The sequence below is a fragment of the Lichenostomus cassidix genome, unplaced genomic scaffold (genome assembly GCF_008360975.1).
Source record: "Lichenostomus cassidix isolate B80296 unplaced genomic scaffold, HeHo_3.0 HiC_scaffold_823, whole genome shotgun sequence".
Classification (NCBI taxonomy): Eukaryota; Metazoa; Chordata; class Aves; order Passeriformes; family Meliphagidae; genus Lichenostomus; species Lichenostomus cassidix.
In genome coordinates, this window is record NW_028147869.1 from 20887 (window position 1) to 36980 (window position 16094).

At 45.5% G+C, this 16094-nt stretch overlaps 1 protein-coding gene across 1 annotated transcript in view; it reads right to left on the reverse strand.

Annotated features, from left to right (window-relative positions):
• Positions 1 to 1933: 1933 nt before the first annotated feature.
• Positions 1934 to 16094, reverse strand: part of LOC146420602 (dedicator of cytokinesis protein 5-like) — a gene marked incomplete at its 5' end in the record, with an annotated part of 35019 nt that continues 20858 nt past the window's right edge. Inside the window, 9 exons of the mRNA XM_085048099.1 lie at positions 1934 to 3081; positions 3273 to 4387; positions 4825 to 4922; positions 6577 to 6712; positions 8147 to 8327; positions 9542 to 9708; positions 11126 to 11263; positions 12650 to 12733; positions 15094 to 15270. Coding sequence (XP_084904225.1) covers positions 4286 to 4387; positions 4825 to 4922; positions 6577 to 6712; positions 8147 to 8327; positions 9542 to 9708; positions 11126 to 11263; positions 12650 to 12733; positions 15094 to 15270 — 1083 coding nt within the window. The remainder of the gene's footprint in view (positions 3082 to 3272; positions 4388 to 4824; positions 4923 to 6576; positions 6713 to 8146; positions 8328 to 9541; positions 9709 to 11125; positions 11264 to 12649; positions 12734 to 15093; positions 15271 to 16094) is intronic.

Here is a 16094-nt window from a genome sequence, read left to right on the forward strand (position 1 = left end):
ATTCAGAGTGAGTATTTTAATTTTGAGATGTGGGTATTTTAACTTTGAGATTTGATTCTAAACTGAGTGTTTGATCAGTTTGTTTTGAGATTTAATCAAAATTAATTGGGTAAAATTGGTTTGATTCAGAGTGGGTATTTTAATTTTGAGATTTGATTCAAAACTGAGTGTTTGATCAGTTTGTTTGGAGATTTATTGAAGATGAATTGGGTAGAAATTGTTTTGATTCAGAGTGAGTATTTTAATTTTGAGATTTGATTTAAAACTGAGCGTTTGTTTTGAGATTTATTTGAAAGGAATTGGTTTGGTTCAGAGTGAGTATTTTAACTTTGAGATTTGATTCAAAACTGAGTGTTCAGTTTGTTTTGATATTTATTCAAAATTAATTGGGTAGGAATTGGTTTGATTCAGAGTGAGTATTTTAATTTTCAGTTTTGATTCAAAACTGAGTGTTTGATCAGTTTGTTTTGAGATTTATTCAAAATTAATTGGGTGGAAATTGGTTTGAATTGTGCTGTGCAGAGATCATCACTCTGGCCTGTCCCACTCCCAATTTTGAGCCTTTCAGTTAAAAACACATCAGAGACATTTCCAAAAACACCTAACGAGCCTGAAAAGGTTATTCTGGTTTCAAAAACCAAATAGAAACACCTGAAATTGTCTCTGAAAATTAAATCTCACAACCTGAACCAGGCAGAAAACAGAGAAAACCCTTAAAAAAAATCAGTGTTCTGGTGGGATTTCCACTGAGATTGGGAATTAATTCCACTTAATTAAAACCAGCCAAACGCCCTGTTCTTCCTCAAACACTTCAATGCCCAATGGCCTCGAAAAATCTGACATTTGGATGATTTTTTTTTTCCCCTAAAATTGGCCCAAAGCCCTGAATCATTCAGGCACAGAACAGAAATTCCCATTTTGCACCTCTGAGCCAACCATGCCAAATCTGATCAGCCAAAACCCTCAGGTAAGAGATGCACACACCCATTTGGGGACAGTTTGCCAAAAAAAGGAGAAGTGGGACAGATTTACAGATTCTAGAATAAATTAATGCTGAGAGGGGAAAAAATGGAACCAAATTTAGAGCTTTTTCTGGCCAATTTGTCAATGAAAATGCCCAAAATACCTTGGGAAGGGAAATCTGCAATTCCTCTGCTCCCAGTCTGGAGGATTTCCATCCCAGAATCCAACTGGAAAATTCAGGAAAAACCTGAATTTGTGAGCAGCAAACCCAGGGGAGGTTGGAGGAACCTGCCCAGGTGAGAGGAGAAGTTTCAAGGCAGAAAAAAAAGCTGCAAATTCCAATTATTCTCCCCCCTGGCAGCTGCACCATCCAAGAAAGGAGAGGAAGGAATAATTAACCTTAAATGCCAAGGATTTTGGTCAAAAACTTGGCAAAAAATGCAGCCAGAGCCAAATCTCCACGAGTTAAAGAGCAAAAAGGTCATTAAAGAGAGAAAAGGTCATTAAAGAGAGAAAAGGTCATTAAAGAGCAAAAAGGTCATTAAAGATTGGCTGAAAAATTCTTCCCAAGAAGAATTCCCACCTCCTCCTGTGAGATTTTTTTGCAGGTTTCCCTTCTCCAGGAAAAACCTGGATGCACCAGGTCCATCCAGTGTGTTAAGGTTGTTAAAGGAGAACAAAAATGTTGGAAAAAAGGACTCCAAAGCCACTTAGGACTGGAAAAAAGGACTGCAAAGTCACTTAGGACTGGAAAAAAGGACTCCAAAGTCACTTAGGACTGGCAAAAAGGACTCCAAAGTCACTTAGGACTGGAAAAAAAGGACTCCAAAGTCACTTAGGACTGGAAAAAATGACTCCAAAGTCACTTAGGACTGGAAAAAAGGACTCCAAAGTCACTTAGGACTGGAAAAAATGACTCCAAAGCCACTTAGGACTGGAAAAAAGGGACTCCAAAGTCACTTAGAACTGGAAAAAAGGACTCCAAAGCCACTTAGGACTGGAAAAAAGGACTCCAAAGCCACTTAGGACTGGAAAAAGGGACTCCAAAGTCACTTAGAACTGGAAAAAAGGACTCCAAAGTCACTTAGAACCAAAACCCCAAACCTGCCAGGCAAAGCATTCCCTGATTTCCCCGAGGAGTGAAATCCAAGCTGCTCAGAGCATCACCCAGGATTGGGATTAGGGATTGGGAAAGGCAGGGAATGAACCATGGGATGAACCTCAGACCTCATCCTGCAGCCAAATTCACACCCCAGATGGAAAGTTTTGTCAAGGAGAAGTTTTGGAGAGCTGAGAGCAGAAAATTGCCTGAGCAGCAGCAACACCAGCAGGAGGGAGAGAGGAGAGGAAATGGAGAGACAAGAAAACCCTGAGGTTTTCCAGTCAAGCAGTGTCTGTGTGCAAAAACACAGCGAGGAGCTGACACATCCCCCTGAGCCCCAGAGAGGGGAAAAAGCTGGCCAGGAAAATTCCCAAGATTTCCCTGGAGGAGGAGACAGCTGGAAGTGTGTGCAGCACTGAGGGTTGGGATGGATGGGATGTGACTGCAGTGTCACCTCCAAACCCGAGCTGATGGCAGTCTGGGGGGACTCTGGGAGGAGGAAAATCTGTCTGCAGCTCCTGGAGTCACGCTGGTGTCAAAAAAATTGGGAAGAGCAGAGGGAAAGGACAGCTTCAGTCTGAACAGAACTCCCCCTGGGGTGGATTTGATGGGTTTGGGTTGGTTGGGTTGGGTTTGGGTTTCCCTGAAAAAGCTTTTGTTGAGGAAAGTTTGAATTAGGTTTAAGGAGATTTAGTTTTTCAGTCAGGAGCACAGGAATGGCTCACAAACCCCCAGCCCATCAAGGACTGGATTTCTTGCCCTGAGCAACACCCTCAGCAGGGTTTGAGTGGCTTTTCCCGACTTTGACAAGAGAATCAGGAGCAAAATGACAGAATTTACACACAAAATTAGTGCCTGGAAGGGAAAGCAAAATCTTCATTGATTATGAATGATAAATAAACAGGCCACAGGCTGCACCACAACTGGGACCAGTGAAATCCTGGGATCAGGGAACTGGGACCAGTAAAATCCTGGGATCAGGGAACTGGGACCAGTGAAATCCTGGGATCACTGAACTGGAACTAGTAAAATCCTGGGATCAGGGAACTGGGACCAGTGAAATCCTGGGATCAGTGAAATCCTGGGATCAGGGAACTGGGACCAGTAAAATCCAGGGATCAGGGAACTGGGACCAATGAAATCCTGGGATCAGGGAACTGGGACCAGTCCAGCCCTGGCCAAAGCGCAGCTCCTGCTCCTCTCCCACATTCCCAGGAGAGACTTTTCCCACCCCATTAAAAGCCCAAAATGAAATCCTGCACCGAAGCAAACCCTGAGCTGAGCAGAGAAACCCCACAGCCCTGCGGGGTGAAACCAGTGAGATCTCCCTGGGATTCCCAGTTCCACTGGGATGGAGCTGCTGGGATTGCAGCTGGGAAAAAACTCGGGGCAGAGAAGAATTCCAGCAGGGAAATGCCTGGATCAGAATTCCAGGGGGAGATGTCCAGGAGGGGGAGATGTCTGGATCAGAATTCCAGAAGGGAAATGTCTAGGTCAGAATTCCAGTGGGAGATTCCTGGATCAGAATTCCAGCGGGAAATGTCTGTATCAGAATTCCAGAGGGAGATTTCTGTATCAGAATTCCAGGGGGAAATGTCTGGATCAGAATTCCAGCAGGGAAATGTCTGGGTCAGAATTCCAGCAGGGAGATGCCTGGATCAGAATTCCAGTGGGAGATTTCTGGATCAGATTTCCAGCAGGGAAATGTCTGGGTCAGAATTTCAGCAGGGAGATTCCTGGATCAGAATTCCAGGGGGGGAGATTCCTGGATCAGAATCCCAGCAGGGAGATTCCTGGATCAGAATTCCAGCAGGGAAATATCTGTGTCAGAATTTCAGCAGGGAGATGCCTGAATCAGAATTCCAGCAGGGAGATTCCTGGATCAGAATTCCAGCAGGGAGATGTCTGGATTGGAATTCCATGGGGAGATTTCTGTATCAGAATTTCGGCAGGGAGATTCCTGGATCAGAATTCCAGCAGGGAGATTCCTGGATCAGAATTCCAGCAGGGAGATTCCTGGATCAGAATCCCAGCAGGGAATTATCTGGATTAGTGCATCAGCACCGCACAGGCAAACAGAAGAGAGGAATTCCAATCCCAACCGCAGCTCCTTCGTGGAATTTCCCAAAAATCCTCCATGGCAGTGGTGGAATGGCAGAGAAGGTCACCAGCCTGGGACACTCAGCCACTCCACGCTGGCACTGCAGTGCCACCAAGCCCTCAGGGCAGCCCCTGCTCCGAGGACACCACGCTGGATTTCCTGGCTTTTGGGGGTGGAGGAGGAGGTTTGGCCTCTCGTCTGCTGGGCAGAGGTGGAGCAACCTGGGCAGGTGGAAACACATGGGAAAAAATCCATCATTTCCGGCCAGGAGGAGTTTTTATTCTGATTTGAGGGTTAGAAATATGTATTGATCACTTCTGGAAATGTGTGAATTTTTCCCCCCAGTTCTTCTGGGCTGATCAGATTTTTGAAAGTTTTTTTTTCCATCTCTCTTCCCACCCCAACACAGAATTTTCCTGACCAAGCCCAACACAACACCCACTTGGAAAAAAAAAAATTAATTAATTAAAAAAAAAATTTAAAAAAAAATGAAAGCACTGCACTCCTCACGAAGCAAAATCCCTTTTTCTCCTCCTTTTGTGGTTTCAAGCAGTGAAAAGAAGGGACAAGTTTCCAGCAGCACCACCCCAAGAGCAGAAAATTCCACTGGAAAATTCCAGAGGTGCCTCCAAAGCCCTGTCAGCTGCCATCTCCTCACCTCCACGGAGTTCCTGGGGGTGCTGCTCTCGTAGGGTTTGCTTTTGGGGGGAGGAGGAGGTGGTGTGGCCAAGCCGTCAGCCTGCAGGGAGGGGAAGCCTGGGAATGACAGCAAGGAGGGGAAAAATGAGGAAAAAATAAGGTAAAAATGAGGAAAAAACAAATACCAACAGATGTGACTCAGAGCAGCTCCTCCCTCCTCAGTGTGGTTCCCTCAGCAAGCACAGACCTGTATCTGTAATATTCTATATTTTGTAATATTCCATATCTGTAACTTCCCATATTCTGCCATATTCCATATCTGTAACTTCCCATATTCTGTAACATTCAGTAACATTTCTCATTCTGCAATATTCCATATTTTTAATAGTCCACACTCTGTAACATTCCATACTCTGTAACATCCCATATTCTGCTATATTCTTTATTCTGCCACATCCCATAGTCTGTAACATCCCATATTCTGTATTTTCCCATATTCTGCAATATTCCTCATTCTGCAATATCTCATATTCTGCAATATTCCATATCCTGCAGTATCCCATACTCTGCTATATCCCATATTCTGCAACATCCCTTATTCTCTAATATCCCTTATTCTCTAATTCCACACTCTCTAATATTCCTTATTCTGCAATATTCCATATCCTGCAATAGTCCATATCCTGCTATATTCCTTAACTTTTAACATTCCTTATTCTGCAGTATCCCACACTCTGCAATATCCCACATTCTGCTATATTCTTTATTCTTCCACATTCCATATTCTGTATTTTCCCATATCCTGTAACATTCCTTATTCTGCCATATCCCATATGCTGAGATATCCCACATTCTGCAATATCTCTTATTCTGCAATGCCCCATATTCTCTATTTTCCCATATTTTGTATTTTCCCATATTTTGTATTTTCCCATATTCTGCAATATTCCTTATTCTGCAATATCTCATATTCTGCAATATCCCAAACTCTGCAATATCCCACACTCTGCAATATCTCTTATTCTGCAATGCCCCGTATTCTCTATTTTCCCATATTCTGTATTATCTCATATTTTGTATTTTCCCATATTCTGCAATATCTCATATTCTGCAATATCCCACACTCTGCAACATCCCAAACTCTGCTATATCCCATATTCTGTAACATCCCACATTCTGCTATATTCTTTATTCTGCCACATCCCATATTCTGTGACACTCCATGTTCTGTAACACCCCATATTCTATATTATTCCATATTCTGTAACATTCCTTATTCTGTGATATCCCATATTCTGCAATGCCCCATATTCTGCATTTTCCCATATTCTGTATTTTCCCATATTTTGTATTTTCCCATATTTTGTATTTTCCCATATTCTGCAATATTCCTTATTCTGCAATATCTCATATTCTGCAACATCCCACACTCTGCAATATCCCATACCCTGCAATTTCCATATTCTGCAATATTCCTTATTCTGCTATATCCCATATTCTGCAACATACCTTATTCTCTAATATTCTTTATTCTGCAATATTCCATAATTTTTAAAATTCCTTATTCTGCAATATCCCACACTCTGCAATATTCCTTATACTGCAACATCCCACACTCTGCAATATTCCTTATACTGCAATATCCCACACTCTGCAATATTCCTTATACTGCAACATCCCACACTCTGCAATATTCCTTATACTGCAACATCCCACACTCTGCAATATTCCTTATACTGCAATATCCCCACTCCATGCCATCTGGACTCACTGTGTGTCCGTGGTGTTTTCGGGGTGCTGCCCGGGGGGCTGTGGGGTGCTGCCTGCAGCGGGGAGCTCTGCAGCAGCGTCAGCCTGCTGTCCCCCAGCTGCAGACTCTTGGGCCTCTGCGCCTTCCCTGCCGTGCCCTGGGGAGAGGGGGAGAAATCCCTCAGAATTCCGACTGAAAATGCCCTCAGAGACAGAATTCCTTCAAGAAATTCCCTCAGAGACAGAATTCCTACAGGAAATCCCCTCAGAGATAGAGGAAATTCCCTCAGAGATAGAATTCCTTCAGTAAACTCCCTCAGAGACTTCAGAATTCCTACAGAAAATGCCCTCAGAGACAGAATTCCTACAGGAAATTCCCTCAGAGACAGAATTCCTTCAGGAAATCCCCTCACAGAGACAGAATTCCTTCAGGAAATTCCCTCAGAGACACAATTGCTTCTGAAAATCCCCTGAGAGACAGAATTCCTACAGAAAATCCCCTCAGGGAAAGAGGAAAGCCCCTCAGAGACAGAATTCCTAAAGGAAATTCCCTTAGAGACAGAGGAAATTCCCTCAGAGACAGAATTCCTAAAGGAAATTCCCTCAGAGATAGAGGAAATTCCCTCAGAGATAGAATTCCTTCAAGAAACTCTCTTAGAGACAGAGGAAATTCCCTGAAAGACAGCATTCCTTCAGGAAATTCCCTCAGGGAAAGAATTCATTCAGAAAATCCCCTCAGAGACAGAGGAAATTCCCTCAGAGATAGAATTCCTTCAGGAAATTCCCTTAGAAACAGAGGAAATTTTCTCAGAGAGAGAATTCCTTCAGAAAATTCCCTTCAGAGACAGAATTCCTTCAGCAAATCTCCCCAGAGACACTATTCCTTCAGGAAATTCCCTCAGATACAGAATTCTTACAGAAAATTCTCTCAGAGGCAGAATTCCTTCAGGAAATTCCCTCAGAGACAGAATTCCTTTGGAAAATTCCCTCAGAGACAGGAAATTCTCTCAGAGACAGAATTCCGACAGAAAAATCCCCTCAGGGATAGAATTCCTTCAGAAAACCCTCTCACAGAGACAGAATTCCTTCAGGAAATCCCTTAAGAGAGAGAATTCCCTCAGGAAATTCCCTCAGAGAGAGAATTCCTTCAGGAAATTCCCTCAGAGAGAGAATTCCTTCGGAAAATTCCCTCAGAGGCAGAATTCCTTCAGGAAATCCCCTCAGAGACAGAATTCTTACAGAAAATTCTCTCAGAGACAAAATTCCTTCAGGAAATCCCTTCCGAGACAGAATTCCTTCAGAAAATTCCTGTAGAGACAGAATTCCTTCAGGAAATCCTCTCACAGAGACAGAATTCCTTCATGAAATCCCTTCAGAGACTGCAGTTGGGCTGTGACATGAATTTTCCAAATAAAAAAATAAAGGGAATAACTCAGCTGACCAAATCCTTTTGGTATTCCAACCCCTCCCAGAGTTTAATAAATCTTTAACAAATCCCCACTGCCCAGCAGGGCTGGGAGCAATGGAAACTCTCCCAGCTCCTGCTGGGGGTTTATTATCGCTGTCAGCACGGTTATTATTCCATTTTTTACCATTTTGGGAGTCAGTTCTGCCTCTGGCTCCTTCTCCACGATGACCTGAGACTTGCTAATGCTCCACTCCTTCCTCTTGAGTTTGCTGATCCTGTTGTCACCATCGTCCTTCAGGGGTGACTCCTCAGCTCGGGAGGAGGAGGTGGAGATCTTCCTCTCCATGAGAGGCTCCAGGGTGGACCTGAGGCCAAAAAGAGGGAGAAAAACACAAAAAATGAGTCCAGCAGACCTTTAAAGGGCTGGTGGTTAAAAAGCTGGCATCTCGTTTGTGTGAGAGAATTAATTACTGTAAGAGAATTAACTGCAGAACTCCCTGAATATACAAAAAAGGTCTTTTTTTCCCTCTTTTCTAGGACCAGAATATTGTGCTATTTTACATTCATCATGTTTCTGAAACCCTTAAAATCCTTCATTTTGCAAATTCTTGAAGATAAATCCTCTCTCTTTCAGCTGTAACATTTACAGCTGAGTGTCCAAACTGCACAGCAAATTCTCCTAGAATTTTTTTCCCCTTGTTAAAAAGCTGTGATGTCCTCATTTGTGTAAAAGATTATTGTGAGAAAGTGAGGTAGGAACACAGATTTCTCAGTGGGATTTGTCCTGTTACCGCTGGAATTCTGAGTATTCTGATTATTCTGAGTATTACGATTATTCTGAGTATTATTCTGAGTTTTGTTCAAGGTGAACTGAGCCAGAGCTGCAATTCCTGCTCACCCACAACCTCACTGAGCTTAACCCCAAACCCCCTGGTTATCCCACTGGAAATTCAGTGTCCAGACAGGTGACACCAGGGAATGTCCCCAGGGGTGGCTGCAGCCAGGGTGGAACAAGTGCTGGGTGCTTTATTCACCTCTTGGCTGCCCAAAAAAACCCACTTTTGGCGCCTCACACCCCTGTTTTCCTGGGAAACTGAGGCAGGAGGCACCTGGAATGCCCTGGGGATAACTGGGGCTGCAGCTAGGGGGGTGAAATTCCCATTATTTGTGCTCCAAACTGGAGTAACTGTGGCAACACAGATTCTTTCCAATGGGAATTTTCTCCTCTTCTTCTTCTTGTGTTTTTATAAATAAAGATAAAGTTTTGATGTTATTGAAACAATCTTTGGAAGACAGGCGGTTCAAGGCTGGCCACTCAGCCTAGGAGGAGGTTTGGAATTAGCCCAATCCAAACAAACTGTGAAAGTCTATATAAGTTCTTAAAATTAAATAATAAGTTCAGAATTGTGTCCACCTGAGAATCTGTCTAGACTCTTCACCCCGCTAGCGGTTCAACAGTGACAAATAACAACATGGAGCTCCGTAAACACCTCTAAATGCATTTTTAAGCATCACCACGGGGAAAAATCTCGATTTTCAGAGCAGCTGATCCCAAGGCAGTGCGAATCCCAATACTGACCCGTCCGAGCCCGGCCTGGAGGAAGCACTGTCGGACGAGGTGGACGAGGTGGAGGCCACAGATGAGGCCACCGAGGTGACAGAGAGCCTCCTGAGGGTGGAGGACAGGATGTAGGGCAGCACCAGAGAGCCTGACCGGCTCGGCTTGCGCTCGGTCAGCGCCGGGGGCTGAAGGAAAACAGCGAGAGATTGTTAACACGGGGTTAGAATGTTAGTTAAAAACAGGATTTAGGAATGGGGATGGGTAAGAACTGCATGTGCTGGCTCAGGGTGACATGATCATCACGAAGATTGCTTAGGAAATATCAGGGTTGTTTCAGTTAAATCATGCAGATTAGCACCTGTGAAATAAATCAGAAATACTGCAGGAGAAGAAGGGCTTAAAGTCATGCTTGGGGGAAAACAATGGAACAATGTGAAGTTGAGGATTAACATATGATCACACCACTGTTGTGTAAGGGAAAGGTATAAAATGTATTTGCTTCAGAATTCAGAATTCAGAATGTCAAAGTCAGATTTGGGTAATCACCCCTGTCTTCCCGAGCTTGAATAAAGGCAACTACACATAACCTGTGTGATTGTGTGTTATCCACGCTAACAAAATGGGAAGGGAAACACCATGGGATGCCAGATTAGGGAGGATGGTGGGATGGAGGTGTCCAGGGAGGGCTGTAGAATCCTGAGGGAGCTGGGAAGGAGCTCAGCCTGGAGAAAAGGAGGCTCAGGGGGACCTTGTGGCTCTGCACAGCTCCTGATGATGCCTAAAATGCTGGTATAAATTGAGATGCAGACACTGCAGTATAGGGAAAAGGGAATCACCTTGGTTTAATAGGATCCCAGTACAACATGTATACAATTTATGGATCTCACCAATTAGCATATCTATCTAAAATTCCCCAGTAAGAAACCTAACAAATGAAGCAATTGCCCCCTTATTCTAATTACCTCTCCCCCTCAAAAGGTTACAACTTAGTTTACAAAAACATGTCCCAGGGATGAGGCTCTGCTCAAGGTTGGTGCCTCATGTTCTTGAGGTTGTGGAGATGTTTTGTCTTCCCCAAAGAATTCTGAGCTAGGCTGGAGCACAAGGGTTATAAACATGTGGGGCTGAGATACAGGGAGTGAAAGTACAGCAATGGGAAAGGGTAAAAAGTATATAAAAAGGGTATAAAAGTATAATGAAAAAGGACCAAAAACCCATCAGGCATCACTGCCAGGAGGGATTTGGGATCTGATCCCAGGGAACAGGGACAGGAGGAGAGGAACAGCCTCAGGCTGGGCCAGGGGAGGCTCAGGGTGGACAGCAGCAGGAATTTCCTCATGGAAAGGGTGCTCAGGGATTGGAAGGGGCTTCCCGGGGTGGTTTGGAATCCTAATCCCTGGAGGTACCCAAGAATTCCTGGAATTCCACTCCCAGTGCTCTAGGTTGGGGACAAGGTGGACATCAGGCACAGCTTGGACTCAAAGCTCTTCCCCAACCTTGCTGATTCTGGGACTCTATGAAACACTTCACACCCACCCAGGGGTGGAAAAGTGGGAATTGGGTTCCTTTGGGGCAAAATCAGGACAAATCAGGTTCTCTCACCAGCGTGATGACTCCGTACTGCTTCTCCACCTTCCTGCGCAGCTCCCGGAAGCAGCTGGTGAGTCTCTCATGCAGAGGTTTCAGCTGCTCCGTCAGCTTCTCACCATGGATCCGGATACCCTCGGCCAGCAGAGGCATCTGGGGGGTGGAGGGATGGAGCAGGGTGAGCTGGAGGACATAAATCACCTCTGCTGCTCCTCAGGGTGTGAGTTCAGATGGAATTAAAGGGTTTTAATCCATGTTGGTTTGGGTTTGGAGAGGGGAAAAGGAGCAGGGATGCAGCAGGGGAGCTCAGCTGCTGAGCCAGAGCTGCTGACAGGGAGGGAATTTTGGTTTTGAGCTCCAGGGGGTGAAGAAAAATCAGCTTTTTCCCCAGGCCAGGTTGGATGGGGTTTGGGGCAAGCTGGTCCAGGGGAAGCTTCCTTACCCATGGAATTGGATGAGCTTTAAGCTCCTTTCCCACCCAAACCATTCCATGATTCCGTGATTCCCTCTTCCCCACTCATTTCCCACCCAAACCATTCCACAATTCCCTGATTCCCTCCACCCAAACCATTCCACAATTCCCCAATTCCCTCCATCCAAACCATTCCACAATTCCCTGATTCCCTCCACCCAAACCACCACAACCAACCCCCACCAAACCACCACAACCCACCCCCACCCAAACCACCACAACCCACCCCCACCCAAACCATTCCACAATTCCTTCACTCCCTCACCCAAACCATTCCACAATTCCCTGATTCCCTCCACCCAAAACATTCCACAATTCCATAATTCCCTCCACCCAAATCAATCCACAACCCTCATTCCCCCACCCAAACCATTCCACAATTCCCCAATTCCCTCCACCCAAACCATTCCACAATTCCAGGATTCCCTCCATCCAAACCATTCCACAATTCCCTGATTCCCTGCACCCAAACAATTCCAAAATTCTGTGATTCCCTCCACCCAAACCATTCCATGATTCTATGATTCCCCCTTCCCCACTCATTTCCCACCCAAACCATTCCACAATTCCATGATTCCCCCTTCCCCACTCATACCCCACTCACTGCTGTGCAAAATACATTTTAAATCCTGAAATTTATCCCTCCTTAGCCCCTGGAGCCGTGTGAGTGTGATTTCAATAATGTGGGAATAACAAACTGCTCTGCAGGGATGGAATTCACATCCCAGGAAAACAGGGAATTTCTCAGAGCCATTTGGGTGCAAACAGACCAATCCCAGTGGTCAGGCTGCCAAACCAGCAGCTCTGATGATCCCAGCAAGAAGTGAGAGATATTTGAATATTCATGAGGGAAATGCATCCCAACTTGCTGGCAAATATTCCAGAGCACATGGAATATTTCAGGACACACTTTAACACACAGCAGTTTCCTTCGAATAAAAATTAATTGTCCATAAATCTGGCAACTCTGGCTGTGTTCACACTCCAAATGATGGGAACAGATCTGCACTTCCCCAGTGCTCCCAGTTCCCTCCCAGTTCCCTCCCAGTTCCCTCCCAGCTCCATACCTGGATGGCGATTTGCTGCTTGAGCAGCTCGATTTTCTCTTGGTCTTCAGGGTGTTCCTGGAGGTATTTCTCTGTGAAGAAGGCCTGGCAGCAGAGAGAGAATTGGCACAGGTGACACAGGTGACACAGGTGGCACAGGTGACACAGGGGGAAGATCCTTTGAAAGCAATTCACTGCCATTATTCATCATATTAAACCCAAATTTTGCTCTTTCCCCAGCACTGAGCTGAGGGACAAAGAACTCAGGGGGAAAAAAAATGGGAAAAGTGGGAACAAACCCCACTTTTTTTTGTTGAAAAAAACCACTTTTTTTTCCAGTGAAACACATGGAAAGAAAGTTACTGCATCAGAAAGGTTTTAATTCTGATTCCTTTCTCACAAACCAGCCTTGATGTGAAGAACTGAGGTTATTTCTCACTTCAAAGTGAGTGGCAGACCCAAAACCTCGAGTTCTGACTTCAAAAATCTCTGTTTTTCAGCAGTCAGTGCCCCACAGCCCACAGGGACACCCAAAGCACCTCAAATCCTGCTGGGATTTCCCTGAACTCTGGGATTTTAGCCCTAAAATCTCACATTTTCACCTGGGGTTTGATATAAACATTCAGCAGAAATAAAGATCATGTTGGGATTTGGGCTCCCAGCTTCCTTCAGCAAAGCACTTCACTCTCCTCTCCTCCTGGGTTTACCTTTAATCACCAGAATCTGGTCTTGGTTTCAGGTTGAAAAAACAGAAATCCACTTTTCTGGACGGAAAACTTCAAATTGTGCCAATTCCCATGATGTATCCCATTGAAATGGATCCCAATTCCTGGCCAGAAGAATTCAATTTTTCTTTTTTTCCTAGATAAAACCCCTAATAATTTGTTTCATTTGGGTCTAAAACGACTCTCCAAACGATTTCAACCTCTGAATATATTTTTTTTTTACTTCTGCAAAACTGGACTGTAGTGGAAGTTTATAGGGCTGGAGGTTTGATCCCAAAAATGATGGAGGTGAGGCTGGGAAAAGAATCCTGGATTGGTCCCAGAGGATTTTCCTCGAAAGTGCTTAATTCTTGCAAGAGGAAAAGATGTTGAAAACCCCAACTTTGGCTTTTGGCTACAAGGAAACAATTAAAAGTCAGGTTTCAGCTCACGAAATCCCAATGTTCTGCACTGATCTGCAGCTGGAATAGGAAAATATGAACCAGCAATGAGCATTTCCAGATGTGGCTGCAGAGATTTTGTGTTCTCCAGTTTGAATTGTTTCCCCACTTGGGCAATTCTCAACTTGATGTCAGCTTTAATTTGTAAAATGAAAACCTCAGGGCCAAATTCAGCCCTGGCAGAGCACCCCAGCTCCTCTGGAAGGAGCAGAGTCAGAGCCCAGATCCAATTAACCCCTTTCCCAATTAACCTGTGCCCCTCATTTCCCAGGATGGGACATGGCTGGGGAAATTCTGTGTGTTTTAACCCATTCTGCACGCTTTGTGGAAATCAGAAATGCATTTTGGGTGAGAATGTCGTCATCAGACAGGAGGAATCAACAGTTTCACTTAAACATCACGAAAAAGAGCTCAGACCATTCAGCTGGAGTCAGCTGGGTTAACCTGCAGAGGAAATGCTGATTTTTTCCTGAATTATTTGCTCTTTGCTGTAAGATTCTGACCACAGACAATCTGCTGGCAAGAGAAATCCTTTTTGCCTCATCATTCCCTGTTCACACGAGGGAGAAATGCTGGATTTTGGCTTTTCTGTGTTTCCTGAGCAGATTTTAGTCCCCACTGGGAAGGAAGGAACCCCAGAGGAGCTGAATCCTTCCTCCCCCAGCCCCAAAACCAATCCCTTCCAGCTCAGCCAGTGCCAATCTCTGCTCTGTGCTCTCTTCTCCTCCTGTTCAAGCTCTGCACACCCAGATCCAGAATGTTCCAGACCTTCCCATGGCAGGGGTCAGGAATTCTGGGATGGTTTGGGTTGGAAAGGACCTTAAAGTTCATTTTATCTCCACCTAGGGACAATTCCCACCATCCCAGGGTGCTCCAGCCTGGCCCTGGACACTCCCAGGGAGCCACAGCTTTTCTGGAATTCCATCCCAGCTCCTTCCCACCCTCATTCCTTCCCAAAATCCCATCAAATCCTGGGATTTCAGCCCTAAAATCTCACATTTTCACCCAGGTTTGGTACAAACATTCAACAGCAATAAAGACCATATTGAGATTTGGGCTCCCAGCTTCCTTCCACAAAACACTTCACTCTCCTCTCCCCCTGGCTTCACCTTCATCCCTCTGAAGCCATTCCCTGCATCCTGTCCCTCCATCCCCTGTCCCTCCATCCCCTGTCCCTCCATCCCCTGTCCCCAATCCCTCTCCAGCCCTCCAGGAAAAGGCCCTGAGCTCTCCCTGCATCATCCCCTTCTCCAGGGGGACACTCCCATCTCTGCCAGCCGTCCCCAGGGGTGACAAGGACCTTCTCATAGTTGGTGTAGCCGCCCATGACGGCGGGATCCACGATGCCGCTGAGCAGCATGGAGAGCGGGTGCACGGGCAGGCTGCGGTCCCACGAGTGCTGCTGCACCACGTTGGTGATCTTCTCGTTGGTCAGCTCCATGGTCTCGATGGCGTTCTCCAGGGGGCTGAGCTCCTCCTGGGGAGAGGGAGAGAGGGGCAGAGGGAACTGTCAGTGGGAGGGTGGAGGGTGGAAAGATGGAGGATAGAAGATGGAAGGGTGGAAGGGGAAGGTGGGAAGGAGGGAAGGAGGAAGGATAGAGGATGGGAGGATAAAGGATGAAGGATGGAGGGATGGAAGATGAAGGGATAGGAGGACTGAAGGATGAAGGATGGAAAGATGGAAGAAGGAAGGATAGAAGATGAAAGGATGGAAGGATGGAAAGATTGAAGGAGGAATGATGGAAAGATGGAAGGATAGAGAGATGGAAAGATGGAAGGATGAAAGGATGAAGGATGAAGGATGGAAAGATGGAAAGATGAAGGATGAAGGATGGAAGGAATGAAGGATGGAAAGACAGAAGGATGGAAAGATGGAAGTGGAAAGGATGGAAAGATGGAAGGATGGGAGGATGAAGGATGGAAAGATGAAGGATGGAAGGATGAAGCATGGAAGGATGAAGCATGGAAGGATGAAGCATGGAAATATGGAAAGATGAAGGAGGAAGGATGGAAGGATGAAGGATGAAGGATGGAAAGATGAGGGACGGAAAGATGGAGGATGGAAAGATGGAGGATGGAGGATGAAGGATGGAGGATGGAAGGATGGAAGATGAAGGAGGGAGGATGGAAGGATGGAAGGATGAAGGAGGGAGGATGAAGGATGGAAGGATGAGAGGATGAAAGGATGGAGGATGGAAAGATGGAAGAAGGAAGGATGGACTGATGGGAGGATGAAGGATGGAAGGATGGGAGGACAGAAAGATGAAGGACCAAAAGATGGAACGACAGAAGGAAGGACAG